The sequence below is a fragment of the Nyctibius grandis genome, chromosome 5 (genome assembly GCF_013368605.1).
Source record: "Nyctibius grandis isolate bNycGra1 chromosome 5, bNycGra1.pri, whole genome shotgun sequence".
Taxonomy (NCBI): Eukaryota; Metazoa; Chordata; class Aves; order Nyctibiiformes; family Nyctibiidae; genus Nyctibius; species Nyctibius grandis.
The window spans coordinates 89,990,584-90,011,525 of record NC_090662.1 but is presented as its reverse complement, the minus strand read 5'-3'; the positions used below and the strand labels follow the sequence as shown (position 1 = coordinate 90,011,525).

The following is a 20,942-nucleotide window of genomic DNA, read 5'->3' as shown; positions in this document are numbered from 1 at the left end:
CTCTGTCCCCAACTTGTACTGGTACATGGGGTTGTTCTTGCCCAGATGCAGGACTCTACACTTGCCCTTGTTATATTTCATTAAATTTCTCCCCGCCCAACTCTCCAGCCTGTCCAGGTCTCTCTGAATGGCTGCGCAGCCTTCCGGCATCTCAGCCACTCCTCCCAGTTTTGTGTCATCAGCGAACTTGCTGACAGTGCACTCTATTCCCTCATCCAAGTCATTAATGAATATATTGAATAGAACTGGTCCCAGAACCGACCCTTGCGGAACTCCGCTAGACACAGACCTCCAACTGGACTCTGTCCCGCTGACCACTACTCTCTGGCTTCTTTCCTTCAGCCAGTTTACAATCCACCTCACTACCCGATCATCCAGACCACACTTCCCCAGTTTAGCTGCGAGGATGCTGTGGGAGACCGTGTCAAACGCTTTACTGAAATCGAGATAGACCACATCCACAGCTTTACCATCATCTATCCACCGGGTAACATCCTCATAAAAGGCTATCAAGTTGGTTGAGCAAGACTTCCCCTTGGTGAAGCCATGCTGAGTGCCCCTAATGATCCCCCTATCCTTGATGTGCCTAGAGACAGCACCAAGAACAAGTTGCTCCATCACCTTTCCAGGGATGGAGGTGAGGCTGACTGGTCTATAGTTCCCTGGGTCCTCCTTCCTGCCCTTTTTGAAGACTGGAGTGACATTCGCTTTCCTCCAGTCCTCAGGCACCTCTCCCGTTGCCCACGACCTAGCAAAGATGATGGAGAGTGGCCTAGCAATGACTTCCGCCAGCTCCCTCAGCACCCGCGGGTGCATCCCATCAGGGCCCATGGATCTATGGACATCCAGGTTGCTTAATTGGTCCCTGACCCAGCCCTCATCAACCAAGACAGATTCCTCCTCTATCCTGACTTCTTCTGAGGCCGCAGGGGTCAAATCATCATGAATCTATTTGTTTTGTTGCTAGCCTGGGATGTCTTGTAGTTCTCTTGGTAACTTGGCTACAGAAGGAATGTGCAAAAAATAGACTTTTAAGTGATCAAGATGGATAGGGAAGTGTCAAGTACTGAAAACAATAACCTTTCATTTTAGAGATGGAAAGGATTCTCCTTCACAAGGGAGCCCTTTTATAACGTGCACAGGAGTTGACTGTCCTGTATGAAGAACCAAGCAGAAAGTATTTAAAAATTTTAAAATACAAGCATAAGTAGCATTTTATGAATAATTTTCCTTTCAGAAAGGCTTAACTTTTTTAAAAAAAAAGTATGAATAGTCAAGTTTCCCTTTTCACATTCACTTTGCTTACAAATGTCCTTATGTCTCCTTCCAAAGGTTGTTGCCACTTCTTCCCAGTTCCAGTGCTGATCCTTTTTCCATCAATTTCTATACATATGGAGTAAATCAGGATATTAGAATTTTAACCCCTGAACTGAATTAGATTACAAAGAGAGTTGCCAGATTATTTAGAAAAAGACATCAAGAACTGGACTGGCCAGATATAAACCAGCATTCCTTGCTTGCGCATCTGATGTCACAGCCCACAAGAACAAAAACATAGACATCCATACTGCAAGTTCAGCTTTGGCAGTATCTCTCTTCCAACAGAGCTGGCAGGGTTATTTTCCTGGCAGATAGCCAGGAAACAGATAAAGGTCCCGACAGAGCGTGCTACAATATTCTGACATTTCCTTGCAGCGGTGAAATTCTGTGCCTGGGGCATAACCTTCTCGTTGCTTGATCTGCCTGTTCACCTAGATGTGAGATTGAAAAAATAAAATGACTGGAAGGGTTAAGAAGACAGAAGACAGAAGTAAGAAAAATGTCATTGCTTTCTGTATTCATAGATTATTCTGTTTAACTTATTAAGTAGTTCCTTATGTATTGTCTTTCTAAATTATAAAAAGGATAAAGAATTAGGGTGCAGTTCCACAGCAGCTCAAGTTGCTGTGGTCACACTGCTGTTTTCATTCCCTCTTCCCCCATTTTCTTAATCTTTCCCTCATGTGCGTGCAAGTGCTTGTGCAGCTATGAAGTGAGCTAGTTCAGGGAATGAATCCACCTGAAAAAAGCTATTTCTATACAAGAAAAGAAATTCTTGGCAAGCCAGATTAATTCTTCTCATAAATTCACCATGTGACCACACAAGTGAGATGGAAGGAGTCAAAAGAAAGAGCATTTTTACTTTGGTTGAACTGTTGTGCAACTGTAGATATATATATATAAAAATGGGGAAGGAAGTAATTTTGCCAGGAACAAGGCAAGAGCAATTGCTTTAATAGTAGATCAATCCTAGCAACTTGAAGCACTGGAGGGCTCTTCAGAAACCAGGTAAGTGTGGGAGAGGAAAGACGCTCCAGCTTACCTTCACCAACATGTCAGCCACATGAGTGTCTCGGGAGTCCTCTGCAAACACAGAGGTGAGCGCCTCGATATACCATGATCCGCGCTTGGTGTTTCGCATGGCCGCAGTGCCTGAGAAGAAAGGGTATATGATGAAGTTTCTGGGGAACACAGACACATAAAACCTCCTTATGCCTTAACTATTAGGGTCTCTCCCCAGTACCTTTCAGACAAGCATATCCACAGATCATATCAGAGCATGTAGGCAGACGCAGCTTGAGATTTTCTTCCTTGTTTGCATCACTTTCTTCACAGCCTGCAGAATCTGTCCATTCTTTCCCATCTCTTTGATCCACTCCCCGGTCCGTCTCATCTAGAGGGGCAATAAACAAGGAGGGGAGGGAGGGGGGCGGGAAGAAGAAATTATCCTGAATTACTGGATGTAGTTTTCCTGAACTTCCTTAGTTTTGGGCCCTCGTCATCAATGCCACAACTGCTGTCATGCAGAAAGCTTCTACATGAACTTTAAGTTAAGTTTTTTCAGCTGTTTTTAACTCATCTGAAAGTTCTTCTGCACAAACTAACGCAGATACCAACAAGGGCTGAACCTGCTCAATCTAATGTGACTGTTAGTCTGCATGCTGATTGATTTTTTTTTTCCCCTTTCCTTTCCTACGCAGATCCAGGGATAACCGGCAGAGCAAAGAAGCTTCTGATAGTTCCTCATCATGCATAGAAGGATTTGATGTCTAGCCCTAAAAGTTTCTATTTTCTACTTTTATCTACCTTAGAAGTGTCTAAAAATGTCTAGTCTAGCTTGCAATGCTAACTACCTACTTCTTGCAGAACTCAAATGAGAGCTATAATTTTAGTTGCTAAGGTCTACATCCTAGAAATCAAGAAAATACGGATCAAATATCTCACCTAATTCAAAATTCTGACTATAATACCACTTGTTTCAATCAAAAGCATAAATTGTGCAATAGTAATATGCAAAATAATTTGACCCCAAACACGAGAGAGAGAGAGAACTCCAGTACATGGAGATTTGTTTAAAACCTGCAGAGCACTGAATGTCATCTCCAGGATTCAATAGGATGTATTATGTGATTCTGTGATTATGACAATTGTAGATATTCTCAATTGGTTGCTTACATGATGCAGAGGTTCCACTATAATCTAGACTAACTGCTTAGTGGCAATAACTTTAATAGTCCAGCAATGTTGTAAGAAAAATAAAGCTGCATTTTACAGGTTTTCTATATAATTTGACCCTTTTGTTGTACGAAAATCCCTATTCCTACTTAGTTCCTAACAGCATGGGTCAGATTCTAGTCTTAGGAGGCATAAGCATCCACTTCAGAGGCCTTCCTGTTACAGTGGCTCTAGGTTTTTGTTGCCAGGTCATGCCTAAGAAATGCTTTGGATTTCCAACTCTTTTACAGGCAGTGGCACTGGTGGCATCTCATAATTATGCACAGGAAATGGTCAGTGCATAAGTCAGCAATGTTGTTCTTTTCCTTCAAAATGAAAGCAGCAGTGGAAGGGGGGTGATTGTCTGACAGGCTAGATGTAGACTCTAATTGAGGCTTCATAGCTCAAAATTTCAGAAGTACTTCCATCAAGTCCCTTCATCATCCCTTTAAGGTAGCAATGCAAATTTTTCCATTTTTAACCACAATTTTTTCATGCCTTTTATCACACTTCTCCAAAACCTTTTAGTTCTATATCTTCTTAAAAATTTAGAGTATTGTTCACAGTGTATGTTATTTCAGATAAGACTCAGCTAATTTTACAGTCAAGCTATGTTATTCACACTGTCATCATCCCACAATGTATAAAGTCAAAACCTTTGATTAAACTTTCAGAATTAGATGTCTTCCTCATGCGTTTGTCTTCAAACACCATTCTAGTCAACTTACCAACGTAACTAAAGTGTAAAGCACTAAACCTATCAAGATATTCCTCTGTATACTTAACCTCTAATTTATGTCACCAGTAACTGCCACCCAATTTGATCCAGTCTGTTTAAATTTTACTGAAGGTCTCAGATCGCTGTTCCCCCAATTGATTTAAATAACTGCCAGCTACCTATTTGTCATTATTTACCACAGTTCTTCACTTTTCTGGATTAACTACTATATTAAACACAGACGTTAAGCAGCTTCAAAGCCTCATTTTACGTCACAGTGAAATATGACTATTTGTCTTTTCCTGTTACTTTCTGTTGCCACCCGTTTTTGATCCATGACTGTAGGGGGACTACTTAAATTCTTTAGTAGACTCCTGCCAAAGGCTCTTTGGAAATTAAGTAGACTGTACCAGCTCTTCTTTATCTACATTTTTTAATGTGTCATTAATATAAGATAGATAAGGCTTTTTACATAAACTTAGGGAAAAAGAATAACATATGCATTTCTCATTTTGTTTCAACCGGTTCCAGCTAACTTGCATAGCACAGAGAGATTGACTACTAACGTCTTCCACACTATTTATACAATCTTTTAAATGGTGCTTTAAAAAAAAAAAACAACAAACTGTACTGGCTAGTCTAACCTTTGAATGCTAACACAAAAGGGTACACATTTTGTTGACAGATAATTACTTTGTAACTAGCTTCCCCCTCCAACTATTAATCAAGGTTTAAAAGAGAGGTTTAAAAAAGGCAGTTTTGTGCTTTTTTTTTTAAATGAAAGAAAGATTTTTCCCTTTCAGTTGCTCAAGTCTCAATCCTTCACCTATTTTAGCATCCCAGTTCTCCAGCATTTTGCATAGCGAGCTTACCACTCTTAACTGAAACCTTTTCGGGAATAGGAAGGCCAAGCCTGATCTGTTGATATAAACAGACCCATTGTAGTAACATTACAGTCAAATAAACCTAATTAGGTCAGCTGTCAATTCTGGCTTCTCACACTTCATTTTCACACTATTATGAGTTTGCATATTCAAGTTTGTTCAACAGTATCTAAAGTTTCAATAACATAAGGAATCACATTCAATTCATATTGTAAACATGCACGTTATAATATTTCCAAATGCTTCGAAGGATCAAATATTTTTGATCCTCAAAATATTTTATGTAGACTTTAGGTTTTTCTCTTCATTGGGATTAAACATGAGTAGATAACAAGTGAATGAAACATTCTCTTGGCTAGAGGACAAACTATAAAGCTCTGTTAAAAATGAAAGAAGGGAGACAATTGCAAGGAACAAAGGAAAAGAAGGAGGAAAAGCATACATGCTACAAAACCTTCTCTATCACAAGGGAGAAAACAAAGCTTTCTAAGACAGAATTTCCCTTTAGAGTATCTGCAGTTTCACAGAGATCTCAAAAAGTCCAAACACTTTAGGCAAAAATTAGCAGATATGAAAGGTAGTTAGTTACAGACATGTGTTTAGTTACAAAAGGAGGGAAAACAAATAGCAGAATTAAACAAAAGGAACAGAAAGAGTGGAAAAAGAACAGATCTATGAGAATCAATAGAAGAATTCTGTAACTATAACAGTATATGGGAAAGGATGTAAGGAAAGGTCATTTGGAGGTTGAAAGCAGTATAGGGTAAAGGAAAAAGAAGAAAAAAAAGACTTGGAGCCAACTTCGATAGTTCAAGAGATGACAACGCAAGAGACACAACACATCCAGGATCAAGAGAAAGACAGGACCTCAGACAAGACTCCATGCTAGTGTACCACTCCATGCTGTGCTGCAATTTGATGCACCATATGCCCCACTCCCCCTACTGCAGGCATAGCAAGAGAAAGCCTCAATATATGAGTGGGATATGATAGAGCTTTATATCACTAAGGTGCTCTGGGGTCTGCAAGTCAATGCACACACCTCATGCAGAGCAAAAACACTTACAGAGCAACAGATGCAGTGGCAGCAGCAGGGCAGAGGGAGGTGAATATGGGTCCCACTTACACCTGAGAGAAGCAAAGAGGAGAGTTGACAGCAAGTTGAACGTGAAAGTGTGTATGTGTGTAAAATGAGCCTTAATGGCATGCCAAATACATGGCTTTTAGTATTTGAGCACTCACCTCCCCGGCAGGCCTGAATAAAGAACATCTTGGGCTTATTCTGGAGATTTGGACAGTTTGCATTATCAAAGAGCCGGAAAGCCTCCTGCAACTGCGAGAAGAAAGAAGATAAATATCTTTCACTGCAGCCTTCCGTGAGCCAAATCCAGTCTCACCTTGCTTCCCTGTATTTTGATTATTACCTCACCAGTCTTGATATTTTCTCCTTTATCTCCAAACTCACTGTGTGATAAACACATCCCTTCCCCACCCTCTCCCCCAGCTCCTACTAGTTTGAGTTCATGCACTCTACCTAGTACTTGTACAGGAAGAGAGAATGAAATAACTTCCCCCCCTTGCCCTATTTCTATGCCATTCTTTATCTTACAGACCTCTTGATGGGGTTATTAGACATTGGAATGGGCTGCCCAGGGAGGTGGTGGAGTCACCATCTCTGGATGTGTTTAAGAAAAGACTGGACATGGCACTTAGTGCCATGGTCTAGTTGACAGGGTGGTGTAGGGGCAACGATTGGACTCGATCCCTGAGGTCTCTTCCAACCTGGTTGATTCTGTGATTCTGTGATAGACAGCCCCCTGCCTTTTTCTTCCCACAAGCCCCTATTTTTTCCTTTTTAAAAAATGGTAATCCTCAGCCTCCCATCACTTTTTTTTTTTTTTTAAAAATTTTTCCCTCTTTCCATTGTTACTTTCCAAAAGATAATCTACAACAACACATCAGGACACATCGATATACCTGTAGTAGTTTGCCATCACTGCCATAAACCCCACCCTCCACACCGTGGGAAAGTAAAGCTACAATACAGGAATCCACATCCCGATGATCTGGCAGCTTAGAGAATCTCTCCAATGCGTTCTGCATTTCCTGGAAGAGAGAAAAAAATTGTTTAATGCTTTCCAGACTTGCACAGGGAAAGTGGGTCAATATGCAGGGAAAAACACAAATGCCCCTTCTGTTAGGAAATAAACCCTACATACATCAAATTTACAGGACAAAAAGACATGTGTTCCATTAAAAACTGGCAAAATGTTCTTGTTCTTTTATGTGATATTTCAGTCTTAAGTATAACATTGTGAAGTAGGAATCACTTAGGCCAATAGGGGGATGCAGCAAGTATCTGAGTTGGTACATATGGATTCAACATAGGACAAACCAACTGATATTTTATAGAGGTTTTACATTGACACTTGAGTCTGGTTGGGATATTGGAGCAACTTAAGGGATACATACGCTGGTACTTCAGGCATTCAAATACTAGTGATCAACAACAATTTAAAGCGGAAAACTTTATGAACTCTGACAACATGGCAAGTGCAAAAGTCTTACTATAACGTTGCAAAAGCTGCCTTCTTGAATAAAACACTCTTTAAGAGGTTCTGTACCACTTGGTTTCATATGGATTTAAAAGGAGTAAGAACAAACGAGGCTGGAGAGGGCAGCAATTGCATTCCTAGGGAAAGAGAGTGGCTTGATTCAGTCAGTCATGGAAAATTAACAGTTTTCCTAAGTGAAGAACAGTCACTTCTCTAGCAAAGCAAAGACTGAAAGAGTGGAACTTAACTGCATAGATTCTGGAAGACTAACAAACAGGATGGCAGTTGACTCCGTCAGTGAAAGGACATGAAAACATCACTTACGCTTGCAAACCTTAGGTCAAATATTTGGAAAGTTAAGACTTTTCCACTGTTCTGCTATCCTAAAAGTTAATCTAGATGTCCTGGTTTTGCTGGGATGGAATCACAGAATCAATTTTCTGTTCAGAAAAGCTGCATTTTTGAGAAAACTGCAGCACCCAATATGGTGGAAACAAAGTTGATGAGACGTTTTGTTTTAGTGTGTGGCCAGCCATGGTATGCGGGCTTCCATAGTGATCAAGGTCTTTAGCAGTTTCAAGTTAGCCAGGTGCTAAAGCTAGGAGGAACAAAAGCCAGGGCAGCTGACCCAGGCTGGCCAAGAGAAGTATTCCATACCATAAACATCACGCTCACTATAAACTGGAAGTTTTGCTGCAGATGCTCTCTCTTCTCAATGGTCACCATCCCTGAAGGGTCTCGCCCATCATTTTGCTCCCAAGGCCTGCTCTCCCATTCGTTGTGACCATCACACTTTCTCTGGAGCTGTGGTGCTCGCAGTGTTCAACATCTAACATTCACTGCTGGGAACGTGCAGCTCATGGTCACTATATGGGCTGACTATAACTCTGTGTATTTTATATTAGCATTAGTATTAATATTCATTTTCTTACTTTATTAAATCTGTTTCCATTTCAACCTGTGGCTCTCCTTTCCTTTTCCCAATTCCCTTTCTTGGCTGGGGAGTGGTCATTGGGTGACAGAACAGCTGGTTATTGTTTAGCCCCAATGTGGGCTAAACAGAGACACTAGAGTAAACTGCAGACTTCATTCATTTGTGGTTTTAACACACATGCCAGGTGTGGTCTAGAAATTCTCGCCCCTTGCACTACAAAGGGTCAGACTAGAGTAGTATCTCTTGTGGTCCTTTGTTATCCTACTCGCCATCTTAAGTCCTCTCTTTCCAAGCTTTTTCATATTTGTCAGCACGCAAGCAGACATCATCCCATTTAGCCTTATTTTCTATTCATAAGTGACCATTCACATCTCCCTGTTCAAGCTTAGTTACACCAAAGGGAACCTCTTAAGATGTTTATGTAACAGTCACAAACTCTCACCCATACTGGCTGTGAAGTCCTGGGATCCATCCCCCTTACCTGTGCAGTTTGATCATGAAAGACAGTCACTTGATACCCAAGATGCTTGAAAAGCATCTCCAGGGAAGTGCAGTCCACATCTCCCCCTGCGCGATACTCCAAGTCCTTCTCACTGCTGAAATGGACGTTGCTGAGAATAAGTGCTAAGCCTCGGGGCTCTGATATCAGTTTATATGCCTGAGAAGAAGATTTAAAATTGGTAAAATTTAGACTACACAAGGAAATAATAGAGTGTTAGAGTAGAACAGTAATCCCTACATACCAACTTGATACGATATGCAGGATTTCTTGATCGAGAAGGCACAAACACAGTAGAGGACAGATTTTTGAAGGTTTTGTTTGGTTTTTTTTTAATAAATAAAACAAATGTAAAGGGTCCCAAAGACAGCTGTATTTGCAAGTCTCCACAACTGATGATCCTACAACACTATTATTCAGATGTTATACTAGCTTGCCTTGTTTCTCATTTTAAAAAAACACAGCTTATACGTTTCAAACTGTGAATTAGGTCTTGCTAACTTTTTTCCCTTTCCCCATCCTCACCCCAGAATGGCCCCATGTGTTTCTGTCATCCCCATCAAAGGCCTTAGGACAAGACTATGTAAAATTTAGCGAGCATTTCTTAATTGCTGTTGGGAGCAGATAGAGATGTAAAATAGCATGTGAGTACAATTGTAATAGCAAGGACTGACAGTCACTGATCCTGAATGTCATGCAGCTAGCAAAAAAGGTTAACAGGGAAAGAACTAATTTAAGAGGGGTGTCTTCAAATTAAGTTCCCTCTCTGCCCCTCCCACTCTAACAACAACAAATCAATAGTAAATCAGTTACTAACACTCCTGTAAATTGGAAGTGAAATTTAATACCAAAGGAGCATATCAAAAAGGGTGTATCCAGGAACAGATGTAAAAGGAGGCAAGTCAAGCTCACACTGATGCTGCCTAATTAGGTCTCCCCAATAGACAGTAAAAAAAAAAAAACCAAACAACCTGTTTTGCTGTACACAGAGCCTGTGACAGAAGTGTTAGCACATTGTGTAACTCTAGTAGTCTGCCCCATTATACAAAATTATTTTTTTTCCTTAAACCCACCCCATCACAATCTATGCTTTACAAACAGAACAAACAAAAAGTAATTAGACTACCTACATAACTTCAAATGCTGCAGAAGATGATTAGAAATTCAGGTTGTTCTACCCAGTACTACCCAGCACAGAATCCTGATCTGGTTCTTGAGCCTAAGGAGAGACTCTTCCTGGTACAGCAGGCAATTAAAAGAGCCAAGACTGTGACTACCAGTTGAAACACAATTCTAGTATCCTACAGTCATTTGCAGGGTGTGCCATCACACAGGAGATGAGGATGCAGACAAATATTTATGAGGCAGTGATACTGACAGCTTACACAGAGCAACAGAACAAAAGGCATTTCATGAAGCTTTTCACGAACAAAAACCAGGGGCAGAGTATAGAGTTACAGAACTTCTCAGAATTTCTTGACACTTGTAAATGAGAACTACATTAAACTGAACACAACTGGTAACACCTTTCAGTTACACAAATAGCACAGCACTGATCTGCATCCAAATGGAGCATGCATTTCGACTCAGTTTTAAGTAGCACGTGTTCAGTTGCTATACACAAACATCTCACATCTTTCCCATCTTAAGAAGACTTTCTCTGTCAACTACTCACCAAGTGCCGATGATCATGATAAAATTCAGGAGTGCAGTACTTTACTGGAGGAATCGGGGGACCATCTCCATTATCCAAGGAATGTTCCATTAGTTCTGTGCAAAATGAATAACAATAAAATTCCAACCACAAAGCCTCTTCATTAAGGTAGTAACTTGAAAATTCTGAACTATGTGGTCTTAGGCATATTCCTGTACTATACTATTCATACCTCTAGAAATTTTGCTTTGATCAGGGACTACAGACACACAACGAGACATAGCAGAAAAAAACAAAAGTACTGGAATGGTATACTTATTTTTTTATCATTTTAATTGGCATCTTCTTTTTTTTGGCTTATACGTGGGTTAGCATTCTCTAAGGCCTAGTAAATTTGGTTTTACAGATTATGAAAACAGAATTCTTATCTAGAATTAGAGCTGTGTGCTTTCTGTCATTTTGTACAGTATGTTATTCCTTTCACAGTTAGGCTGACAAACCATTGCTAGAAATATTCAAATAAAATACTGCTTTTCCTTTCATAGAAGGCCTCCCATGCTCACTGGATATAATTATTTATTTTTTGCTGAACACATGCATAAATAATCAAACTAGATGCTTCTAACTTCCATAAAGTGCAATGCCCCTTTTTGTTTACCTGCCTCTGAAAAACCCTTTCCTCTGGGTAACAGCAGATGAGGAATAATAATCAACTATTTGCCATTTGCAGACAAACACTCACTCCCCTGTCCTGAAGAAACGGAGCTAATGACATTCATGATCTCCTTTGAAATCCTTTTTCAGCCTTTTGAGGCATGGCTGGAAGTCCTGGTTGGAAAAACATATGCTCTAAAAAACCAAAACAACCCAACCATAAAATCTTTGCAGCTTCATAAAAAAAGGCCTTCAAAATCCAGACACTCATTCTTTAACCCCCGAGAGAGCTCCTAGTAACCAGCACACAGTTAAAGCTGTGGTAAGGGAACATGAGTACTCCAGGCATTACCAGAGGCAACATAAAAACTAGCGAGGAGATTCATTCCAACAGCTAGTTCCCTGATCTAAGTCACGAATGCTTGCTAAAGAAAAGCTGATTCACTACGCTCGACAGAAGCTATAGAAATCTATATTGGGCCCATGTAACATATAAAAGGCCTTGTACTTAAACTTACTCACTAAGAATGAAGTATAAGTTAAGGAATACTGCCCCAAATCAGTATCTTTTCACAGCTCTAGTTCAATTAAACTCTATTACAAATCTTAAACAAAGAAAAAAAATCTTTGAAAAATCTAACATTTTACTGACATGTACTCTTTAAGCCACAAAATTTCTTGTAAGAATAAGCGAAGCTGACTAGAAACTGACTGGGTTCTCTTCCAATATGCTGTTTCATTTTCTAGCCTAATTCTGCTTCCTGCATCTGATCATAATATACTGAGTTCACTGTCAAGTTTCTATTTCTGGGATGAGCAAAGTGGTGGCAAGCTTATTTCTAAAACTGAATTAAGAGAGTGTTAAGAGATTAGAAGCAACCAACTAGATGGCATCACGAATATTTGACTGGCTATGTGCAACTCACCAGTCCAGCGTGGTCTCTTTGAATTACATGATTCACTGGCAGGGCATGGAAGACTTGATCCACAACAGTGTTCAAGCTACAAGACATCCAATAAATCCATGAAAAAGAGTAGCATAAAACAGCTATTTTGTTCTCTACGGTACAAGCCTGTAGGTATCATGGAACAAAGACACATGCATTTACATATATATATATATATATATGACTTAAAAAATATTATGGTTCATATCTAAATGAAACATCATGACAAGACAGCAGCAGCATTTTCTGTCAATGCAAAAATCCTTCCCTTCTTTGTTCATCTCTACTTCTACCCAAATCCCCAGTTTGGAAACCTTACACTAAGGTCATCATATCCTCCTCGTTTTTGTCAAAAATGGATTTGTCCAGTGATTCCTACCTTTATTTTTTTTTGCTTTCAAGATTTCATTGTTTGTATAGTAAAGCACAATTGAAAACAAAAAAAAATAGAAAGGGTAGTCTAATAAATCCTACATTTTAGAAAGGGAACATCTCTGTTCAAAAATATCTGGTTTTCCTTCCTTTGTATAAAATATGTTTACAGTGAGTTTCCATCCTTGTCAATGCACTAAGAATATTGAATCTTTGCTAAATTCTTCCTTTAGTCCAATGCTAACAACTGCAGATAGTGACAAGGTGAAAATAAAAATATCAAAATAGAGAAAGAAAAGTCCCTCTCTCCTCAACAGACAAGACTAGCTTTTAGTAGCTTTCTACTCAGAGAAATCATTGAACACTAAATTAAGATTTCAGAGAAAATATTTTCCCTGCAGCTTCTGGGTTCTTGATGACACATCCATTAAGAACATGTTGGATGTAAGAACGTCCAAGAACCTTGTGCAGTTCAAGAAAAAGAAGTGCAAAGTCCTGCACCTGGGGAGGAGCAACCCCATGCACCAATATATGCTGGGGCCACCCAGATGGAAAGCAGCTTGGCAGAAAATGTCCTGGGGGACCTGGTGGATACCAGGTTGAACAGGAGCCCGCAACGTGCCCTTGCCACAAAGAACACTAAGGGTATCCTGGGCTGCATTAGGAGGAGTGTTGCCAGCAGATCAGATCAAGGGAGGTGATCCTTCCCCTCTACTCAGCTTTGGCAAGGCTGCATCTGGAGTCCTGTGTCCCGTTATGGGCTCCCGTGTACAAAGGAGATACAAAGGAGGTATGGAGATACTGGAGAGACATCAACAACAGGCCATAGCGATGATGATGGGACTGGAGCACCTCTCCTCTGAGGAAAGGCTGAGGGAGCTGGGACTGTTTAGCCTGGAGAAGAGAAGGCTCAAGGTGATCTTATCAATGCATGTGAATACCTGAAGGAAGGGTGTAAAGAAGACAGAGCCAGGCTCTTTTCAGTGGTGCTCAGTGACAGGCCCAGAGGTAATGGGCACAAACTGGAACACAGGAGATTCCTTCTGAACATCAGGAAACACTTTTTTATTGTGAGGGTGACCAAGCACTGGAGCAGGTTCCCCAGAGAGGCTGCAGAGTCTCCATCCTTGGAGATACTGAAAAGCTGTCTGGACACCGCCCTGGGCAACCTGGTCAAGGTGATGCTGCTTGAGAAGGGGGTTTGGACCAGATGACCTCCAGAGATCCCTTCTAACCTCTACCATCTTGTGATTTTGTGTAAAAATTCTCTTCTTCCCAAATTCCCTCCCTTCTGCTTTTACTAATGCTACTACAAGTTTCAATTTGCATTAAAATCCCATCCTGTCCTTTGTAAACAATTTTTGGTTTTTTCCCAATTGAAAAAGATCACTTTGTGCCCAAACCCAATCTTAAATGAAGTCCATCCATCTTATTTTTTTTAAAACTGTTGTACCCTTGCAATCCCATGGCTCAGGTTGGAGGTTGTCTTCAAGATCACTGCCTCCAGATGCTGCTGTTTGGTTTCTCGTAGAGCTTCACAGAAGGCTGAGAAGGCATTAGGGCCTCTCTTGGGCAGCAAATTGAGGAATTCCACATTTTGGCTGAAGCTACCAGACTTGGCCTAGATCCAGAAAAAAAACAAAATCCACACTCAGAGTAACACCCCAACACAATTAATTTTCAATGAATCTTCAGAACAACTAATTTTTTTTTTACTTCATGTAAATGTTTCATCACTACACTTAGCTGGGCTAGATCCATTTTTGTAACTTCTCCTAGTTGATTTCACTCCCACTCCTCTGTTCCTACTAGCTCAAGAGGGAGATTATATAACAACACAGCAAGCCAACAATTCATAGATTACCACACAAAGTAATACGCCCTCTTCTCTCTAAGCTTTTACTTCCAGTTACTGTTGGAACAGTATCCATTTTCCCCTTATTGAATACACGAAGTCCAGAACATACTTCCACTACTGCCCAATAGTTAATGGTCTTGTGCACAGACACACAAATCCCTCAGGAAGCATTAAGTAAAATACTTATATGCAGTCAATTCTGAAAAGATACTACATACCTATAGACTGTAACAACAAAGCAATATATGGTAGTATATGAGAAAAAGTAACAATCAAAAATGAAATTTATGTATCTGTAAAACATTCTCAAGAAGTTCTAGTTGTTAGAATACTAGCAGGGCATTTGCCAACAAATTGTATAATTTATACAATAATAGTCTTCCCTGTGAAATCTAAAACACACCAAAACATCACGTATTAAAATATTGGGTATCAAAAATAAATTTTATCAATTCCATAGAATTCATCCTATATGTTTTGAATTACCACTTAGATCCAAGAGCTCTTCTTTTGGTGGATGATAAGAAATTGTTGGTGAGTTACACAGAATCAAGGCCTAACACTACATTTGCAATCACAGGGAAGTCAGAAAAAAGCCTCAAGTCACACGTGTAAATCCTCTGCTACAGAAGATTTCACATCAGCTGGTTTCTTTAATAAAATTTATCAAGCTTGGTGTTAAAACTAATTTGGCTTTTGTCCCATCACATTGTTTGGAAAGATATTGCAGAATCTTGTTGATCCAATGCTTATGAACCTATTCTGAAATTTCAGACCTATGTTTATTCATGACTGACCAATAGCATTTATTTTTGTATCAATGATGTCCCTTGACTTCAGTGTTCTCCTGTCCTTTCCTTTACTTACCAAACTTTCTATAATCAGTCTCCATTTGCTACAGTGAACAAGCCACTTTCTTTCAGCCTCCTAATAAACAGCCTCTTCCCCTTGACAAAGCAAGTACCCTTTCCTCTTCCCACAGAAACCTCAACTTTCAGAGCACTGTTGACTAGAAGTGCATACAGTAATATCTCACCCGTGCCTTTCCAGAAGTATGAAAATACTTGCCCCTTTCTCCTGGTATCACTTCTCCATTAGTCCATAGAAAATAACCAGCTCCATATACTTGTATCTTGCTGTAAGCTCACTGAATTTTACTTTACCTAATAAAGTAAATTGACAGCTGATACTCTAAAGTACCTATTATTTCTTCCCTTCTAGTACACCTGCAGCTGTTTATGACAAGCTTAGGATCATTAATCTTCTTCACTTTATGTCTTCATGACTCTAAGCCATAAATCATAATTAAGAACACAAGCTGACCTCAAGAACTGGATATTAAGTTTTATTGAAAAGTTAAGAAATTTCCATAATGTTCATATTCGACACTTTGTACAATAGTCAGCTTTTCACAGATTTCTTCCTTAATGCGTCCTTAAACACCCAAAGTGCTGCACCTCCTCATGTAACTTCCACATCAACACCACGTTTAGGTTATACTATATAATGTTCAGCAAACATTCAGAAGTAACACTTCCGTAAGACAGATTTCTTTCTTTTCTAACACCTCCTTCATTTATTTTTGTACCCTCACAGATGAGTTTAATAATCCACATAACAGGAACTGGTTGCACGATAAACTCTGAATTCCTGTCAAAATCCCATAGGATTAGTCTTCTTATTGAGCCTGAAGAAGCACGCAGAATCTGTGCAGAGAGCATATATACTCGACAAACATCCTAATCAAATTTATGTCACTTTGCCAAAGCCAGTGATCCCTTCATTACTGTCTAGTGATCCACACAGCGCATTTAAATCTCTGTATCTACACAATGTGATAGTCTTCGACTGCAGTACAGACTATTCAACTTGTTTAAAAAGCAAGAGAAAGCTCTTGCTATCACTTCTGCAGTTTTGAAGGTCCATCCCAGAGCTCTGGAAGAACACCTGATGCTCTGACAAGAGGGCATTAATGAAGGGGATTTTGGACTTCATCTTAAAAACAGCTGTTTCCACTGTCCGGCTTTATTTCCACTATCATTTTTGCTTTGTGTTTGAAATCCCTCTCTTCTGGGCCTTCATCTAGATAATTATATGTACATCATCTTCACCACACAGTAAACACTATTTGTTTTTTTAATTCTTTCTTAAAAGCGTATATAATTGAAAAAACCTCAAATTGTTTAGTACCTGTCTGAATGACCCAATTTAAGTTAATTCCTCTCAGTTCCTACTCCCCACCCCACCCCCCATTTCAGGCATCAAAGGAAGCTGCTCCTATTTATTCTTTTTCAGTGTATACCTATAAACTCTTTACTTATTCATCATATTCCTTGTGAGCTCTTCATCCAGCTCAACCACCTTTGTCTTCAGTGGCTCTTCTGCAACGTCCTCCCCTTCCACCTTTGCCTTACTCGTGCTAAAGTTTCAGTACTGGTTTAGCACCTCACATTTGAACAAATTTCATCCTTCCTTCATCTCCCTGAGCTCCTCAGTTTATTTCACTTTCCTTAGACTACAAAAGTTTATTTAAGTGAAGTGCCCTATTTCCAAAACCTTTTGTTTATTCTTCTGTTCAGTTGAAATCAAACCAACAGGACCAGTGTTGTGCTTTTAAGACAAGATGATTTAAAACATAACTATATATCCAGGTCGTCTTGGTTTCCTGACTTTTTGGGGGAGCACAGGGATATATAGAACCAGTCACTTACAATATCCAGGAAAATCTACACTCTATTATCAGACACAGTGGCATTTGTCTCCTCCCATTTCCACTAATGCACTTGATGATTAATATCACAGTACATTTTCAAGAACAGGCTACCTAACAGCACTCCTAAGACCTTTGTTCACATTTAAGCCAGAGAGTGGAAGACTATTGCAAATTCACAGGCGTACTATAGCAAAATGAAAGTTAAGACAAAGTGTTTTTGACTCAAGTGATCTTTTTTTAATGCATGTTACTTTTGTTTCCCTATAGCATTGTTATGATTACTACTGTCCTGCAAACATTCCCTTCATTTCCATCCTAGTACAATGCATATTTTGCAGTACTACTGTTCCAGTTGTGAATGCTTTCCTCCTATCCCTGCCATATTTCTATTTCTGCTGCAATTTCCAGATTCATACCCTGCAACAGCAGCTCAAGTCACTTTGTTCTCTTGCTCAGGCTGCTATTGCTATTTATACACATTTAAGCTCTTAGTTATGTGTGTATGTTGTATTAGGCACAACTTTTCCACTAAGCTATACTATTTACCTGACTTAGCCATCGTAACCCCTTTCTCCTTGCTGATAATCTATTACGCATCTCCTTTTGCACAATTATATCTGGAGGGGAAGACCCCCTTAGTCGTCTTCTGTTCTGTCTCGGTTTAAAACTTCTTAAATACAGCAGCATTTTCCCCAAAAGATTATTTTCTCTGGCATTATCCTACCTTTAAGAGGGCTTTCCCCTGCCTCCTCTTTTTTCACCCCCAGTGACTAACTGCAGGCCAGCAACTGAACATCCCTACTAACCACCCATACTTCAACAGTGTCGTTGTTGAACCCCCACAGGCTGCTAATCACAGAATCACAGAATGTTAGGGATTGGAAGGGACCTTGAAAGATCATCTAGTCCAATCCCCCTGCCGGAGCAGGATTGCCTAGACCATATCACACAGGAACACGTCCAGGCGGGTTTTGAATGTCTCCAGAGAAGGAGACTCCACAACCTCTCTGGGCAGCCTGTTCCAGTGTTCGCTGTGTGGCTACGCACCACACAGCTGGTCAGTCACTCCCTCCTCAGTGGGATGGAGGAGAGAATCGGAAGGGTTAAAGAGAGAAAACTCGTGGGTTGAGATAAAGACAGTTTAATAGGGAAAGCAAAATCTGTGTGTGCAAGCAAAGCTAAACAAGGAATTCATTCACTACTTCCCACCTCCAGGACAGCAGGGCTCCATCACGCGTAATGGTTACTTGGAAAGACAAACGCCATCACTCTGAATGTCCACTTCTTCCCCCAGCTTTTATTTCTGAGCACAACAACATATGGTGTGGGCTATCCCTTTAGTTAGCTGGGGTCAGCTGTCCTGGCCGTGTCCCCTCCCAACATCTTTTGCACCCTGAGCCTACTCACTGGTGGGGTGGGGTGAGAAGCAAAAGAGGCCTTGACGCTGTGTAAGCACTGCTCAGCAATAACGAAAACACCCCTGCCTTATCAACACTGTTTTAATCACAAATCTAAAACACAGCATCATACAAGCTACTATGAACAAATTAATTCTATCCCAGCCAAAACCAGTACAATCAGCTCTTGATTCATTCTCTGACTTTCACTGTCTTCCTGTATCTTTGTCCTCTTTCACTAGGGACTGGAGCTATTTCAGGTAAGATTGCCTGTATCTCCCACAACTTAGCACAGGTATCCTTGACAGGTCCCATGAGGAATTTCACATTGTTGTTGATACACAATGAGTCAAAATTCATCAGGAAGTTCTTTCTTCATTGCTTTCAAAAATCCTATCAGTCTCAGGTTCATACCTTCTGCACTAGTACCCACTAAATAGCTCATAATTCTACTTCTCAGCATCTGTTCTTATGACAGGACCATCAGCTTTATTAAGGGACTAAAAAGTCCCTCAATTGCTCGCTCGACTCCTGAGATGCACTTGACATGCATCTTCAGTCATTTCCTTTCCAGTTTGCTTTCTCTTTGAAGATTTGTATCTCCATCTTGCAGAGTCTTCAGTGCATTCCCATACCTCTGGGAGCAATGCCAAGCTATTTCCAATGGCGTCTCTTCATAGTACCCACTGCTCAGGATAAGTAACAAAAGCCTATGAACAGCATTTGTCATCTGAGAGTGAGTCTTGGATCATGTAAAGTTCTTCACACAATTTACAGAAATACATTTAAAGTACAAATTCTTTAAGTGAAAGGTGCAACGAGCTGGTTTATAATGTATTAATTTACTTACTGTCACAGTATTCTTTTGGAAATAGGTATTATTTCTACTTTTACAAGTGGAAAAAAACAAGAGAGGCACAAAATGACAACAAAGGACTGGAAGATACCACCTGAGCCATGAAGTGCAGCCTGCCACAACTCCCCACCAGCATGCAAGCCAACGATTCGGTAAATCTCAGACAAAACCCGCACTGCCAAAAGCAGCTTATAGCTCTCCTACGTGTTGCAAGCAAACCCCGTACTGCTTTGCATGTTCTCCAAGTGTAATCCCATTAAAATACGCAGGTAACACACAGATGAGTTTTACCGTGCTGCCACTGCCAAGAACGACACTGAGCTCAGCTGCAAACAAAGGTCCCACGGCAGTCGGGTATAGCCGGCGTACCTGTATCGCTTCCACCATCTCCGGGGTGACGATGTCTTTCTCTATCATATGCTCCATCAATTCTTTTAAAACCAGCTGTTTTGCCAGCATCACCCGGTTCTTCTTCAGCGCTTCCTGGTGACATCGCTGCATGCCGCAGGCAACCAGCATCCTGGCAGGGGAGGGGACACCAAAGCCGAACTCAACGGCAAGAGCCACCCTCACCCCTCCCAACCTTCTCCTCAGGTAGAAGCAGACCGACTCCGCGGGCAGCCGCCGCCCGACAACGGGCAGAAGAGGCCTCCACCGCCCGCCCCACCGGGGATCGGCGGCGACGGGCGCGCTCCGCGCCACCCCCGGCCCCCGAGGCCGCAGGGGCCAGGCGGCGGCAGGCCGCGGGCCGGTGCAGGCCGCTGCGCGCGCTTCCGGGCCCAGCTCCCGCCAAACGCCCCCCACCGCGCGCGCCGCTCCCGCCGCTCACCCCTCGCTCCGCCGCGCGCGCGCGCGCCCGCCCTTCCCGGCGGGCCCCGGCGATTCAAAACGCGAGACCCGCTTCCTCCCTGGTCACGTGGCCGAGGCGGGGGCCCGCGCGCCACAGCCCCGCCCTTCGCGAAAGCTAAACAAAACCAGGGCCGCCCGCCCCCGCCCCGCCGTGCTTGTGCGCATGCGCGGCCGCGCCTGTTTCCCCAAGGGGCTCGCGGCGCGGAAGAGGTTCCGCGTCCCTTCCTGCCGCGGCCCGGAGGGGCGGGGCGGCTCCGCGGCGTGTGGGCGGTGCCGGCCCCGCCCCGCCGGGCCGCAGCGGCGCGCTGTGGGGGCGCAGCGTGGGGGCGGGGGGGCAGGCAGGATGTCGGTGGCAGAGGGGTCACGGTCTCGCACCTCAGGGTAGCGGGGGGGGGGATCTCTGCGTGCAGGCGGGATGAAGAGGTGCGCAGCTTTCCTTGCAAACTTACCGGTTCTGGGATAATTTTGTTTTTTATTTTTAGAGTTTTTGTTAACGTATGTTTTCTTGGCCCACGTTT

General features: G+C 41.6%; 1 protein-coding gene across 3 annotated transcripts; it reads right to left on the bottom strand.

The window, feature by feature from the left end:
• Window positions 1-1,180: 1,180 nt before the first annotated feature.
• On the bottom strand, window positions 1,181-20,499 carry CASP2 (caspase 2). Of its 3 annotated transcripts, none has more exons than XM_068401542.1 (11): window positions 20,405-20,499; window positions 19,945-20,095; window positions 14,205-14,372; window positions 12,359-12,434; window positions 10,800-10,894; window positions 9,107-9,283; window positions 7,114-7,242; window positions 6,379-6,469; window positions 2,564-2,713; window positions 2,363-2,472; window positions 1,181-1,751 (listed from the first exon to the last, which is right to left on the bottom strand). In XM_068401542.1, the coding sequence occupies exons 2-11, from the start codon at window positions 20,092-20,094 to the stop codon at window positions 1,617-1,619; spliced, it is 1,281 nt and encodes a 426-aa protein (XP_068257643.1). In that variant the 5' UTR covers window position 20,095; window positions 20,405-20,499; the 3' UTR covers window positions 1,181-1,616. The 3 variants fall into 3 exon arrangements, with proteins under 3 accessions (XP_068257643.1, XP_068257644.1, XP_068257645.1); XM_068401544.1 differs by lacking the exon at window positions 1,181-1,751 and adding an exon at window positions 6,203-6,264 and having other exon boundaries at window positions 2,389-2,472; XM_068401543.1 differs by lacking the exon at window positions 20,405-20,499 and having other exon boundaries at window positions 19,945-20,133.
• Window positions 20,500-20,942: the final 443 nt, after the last annotated feature.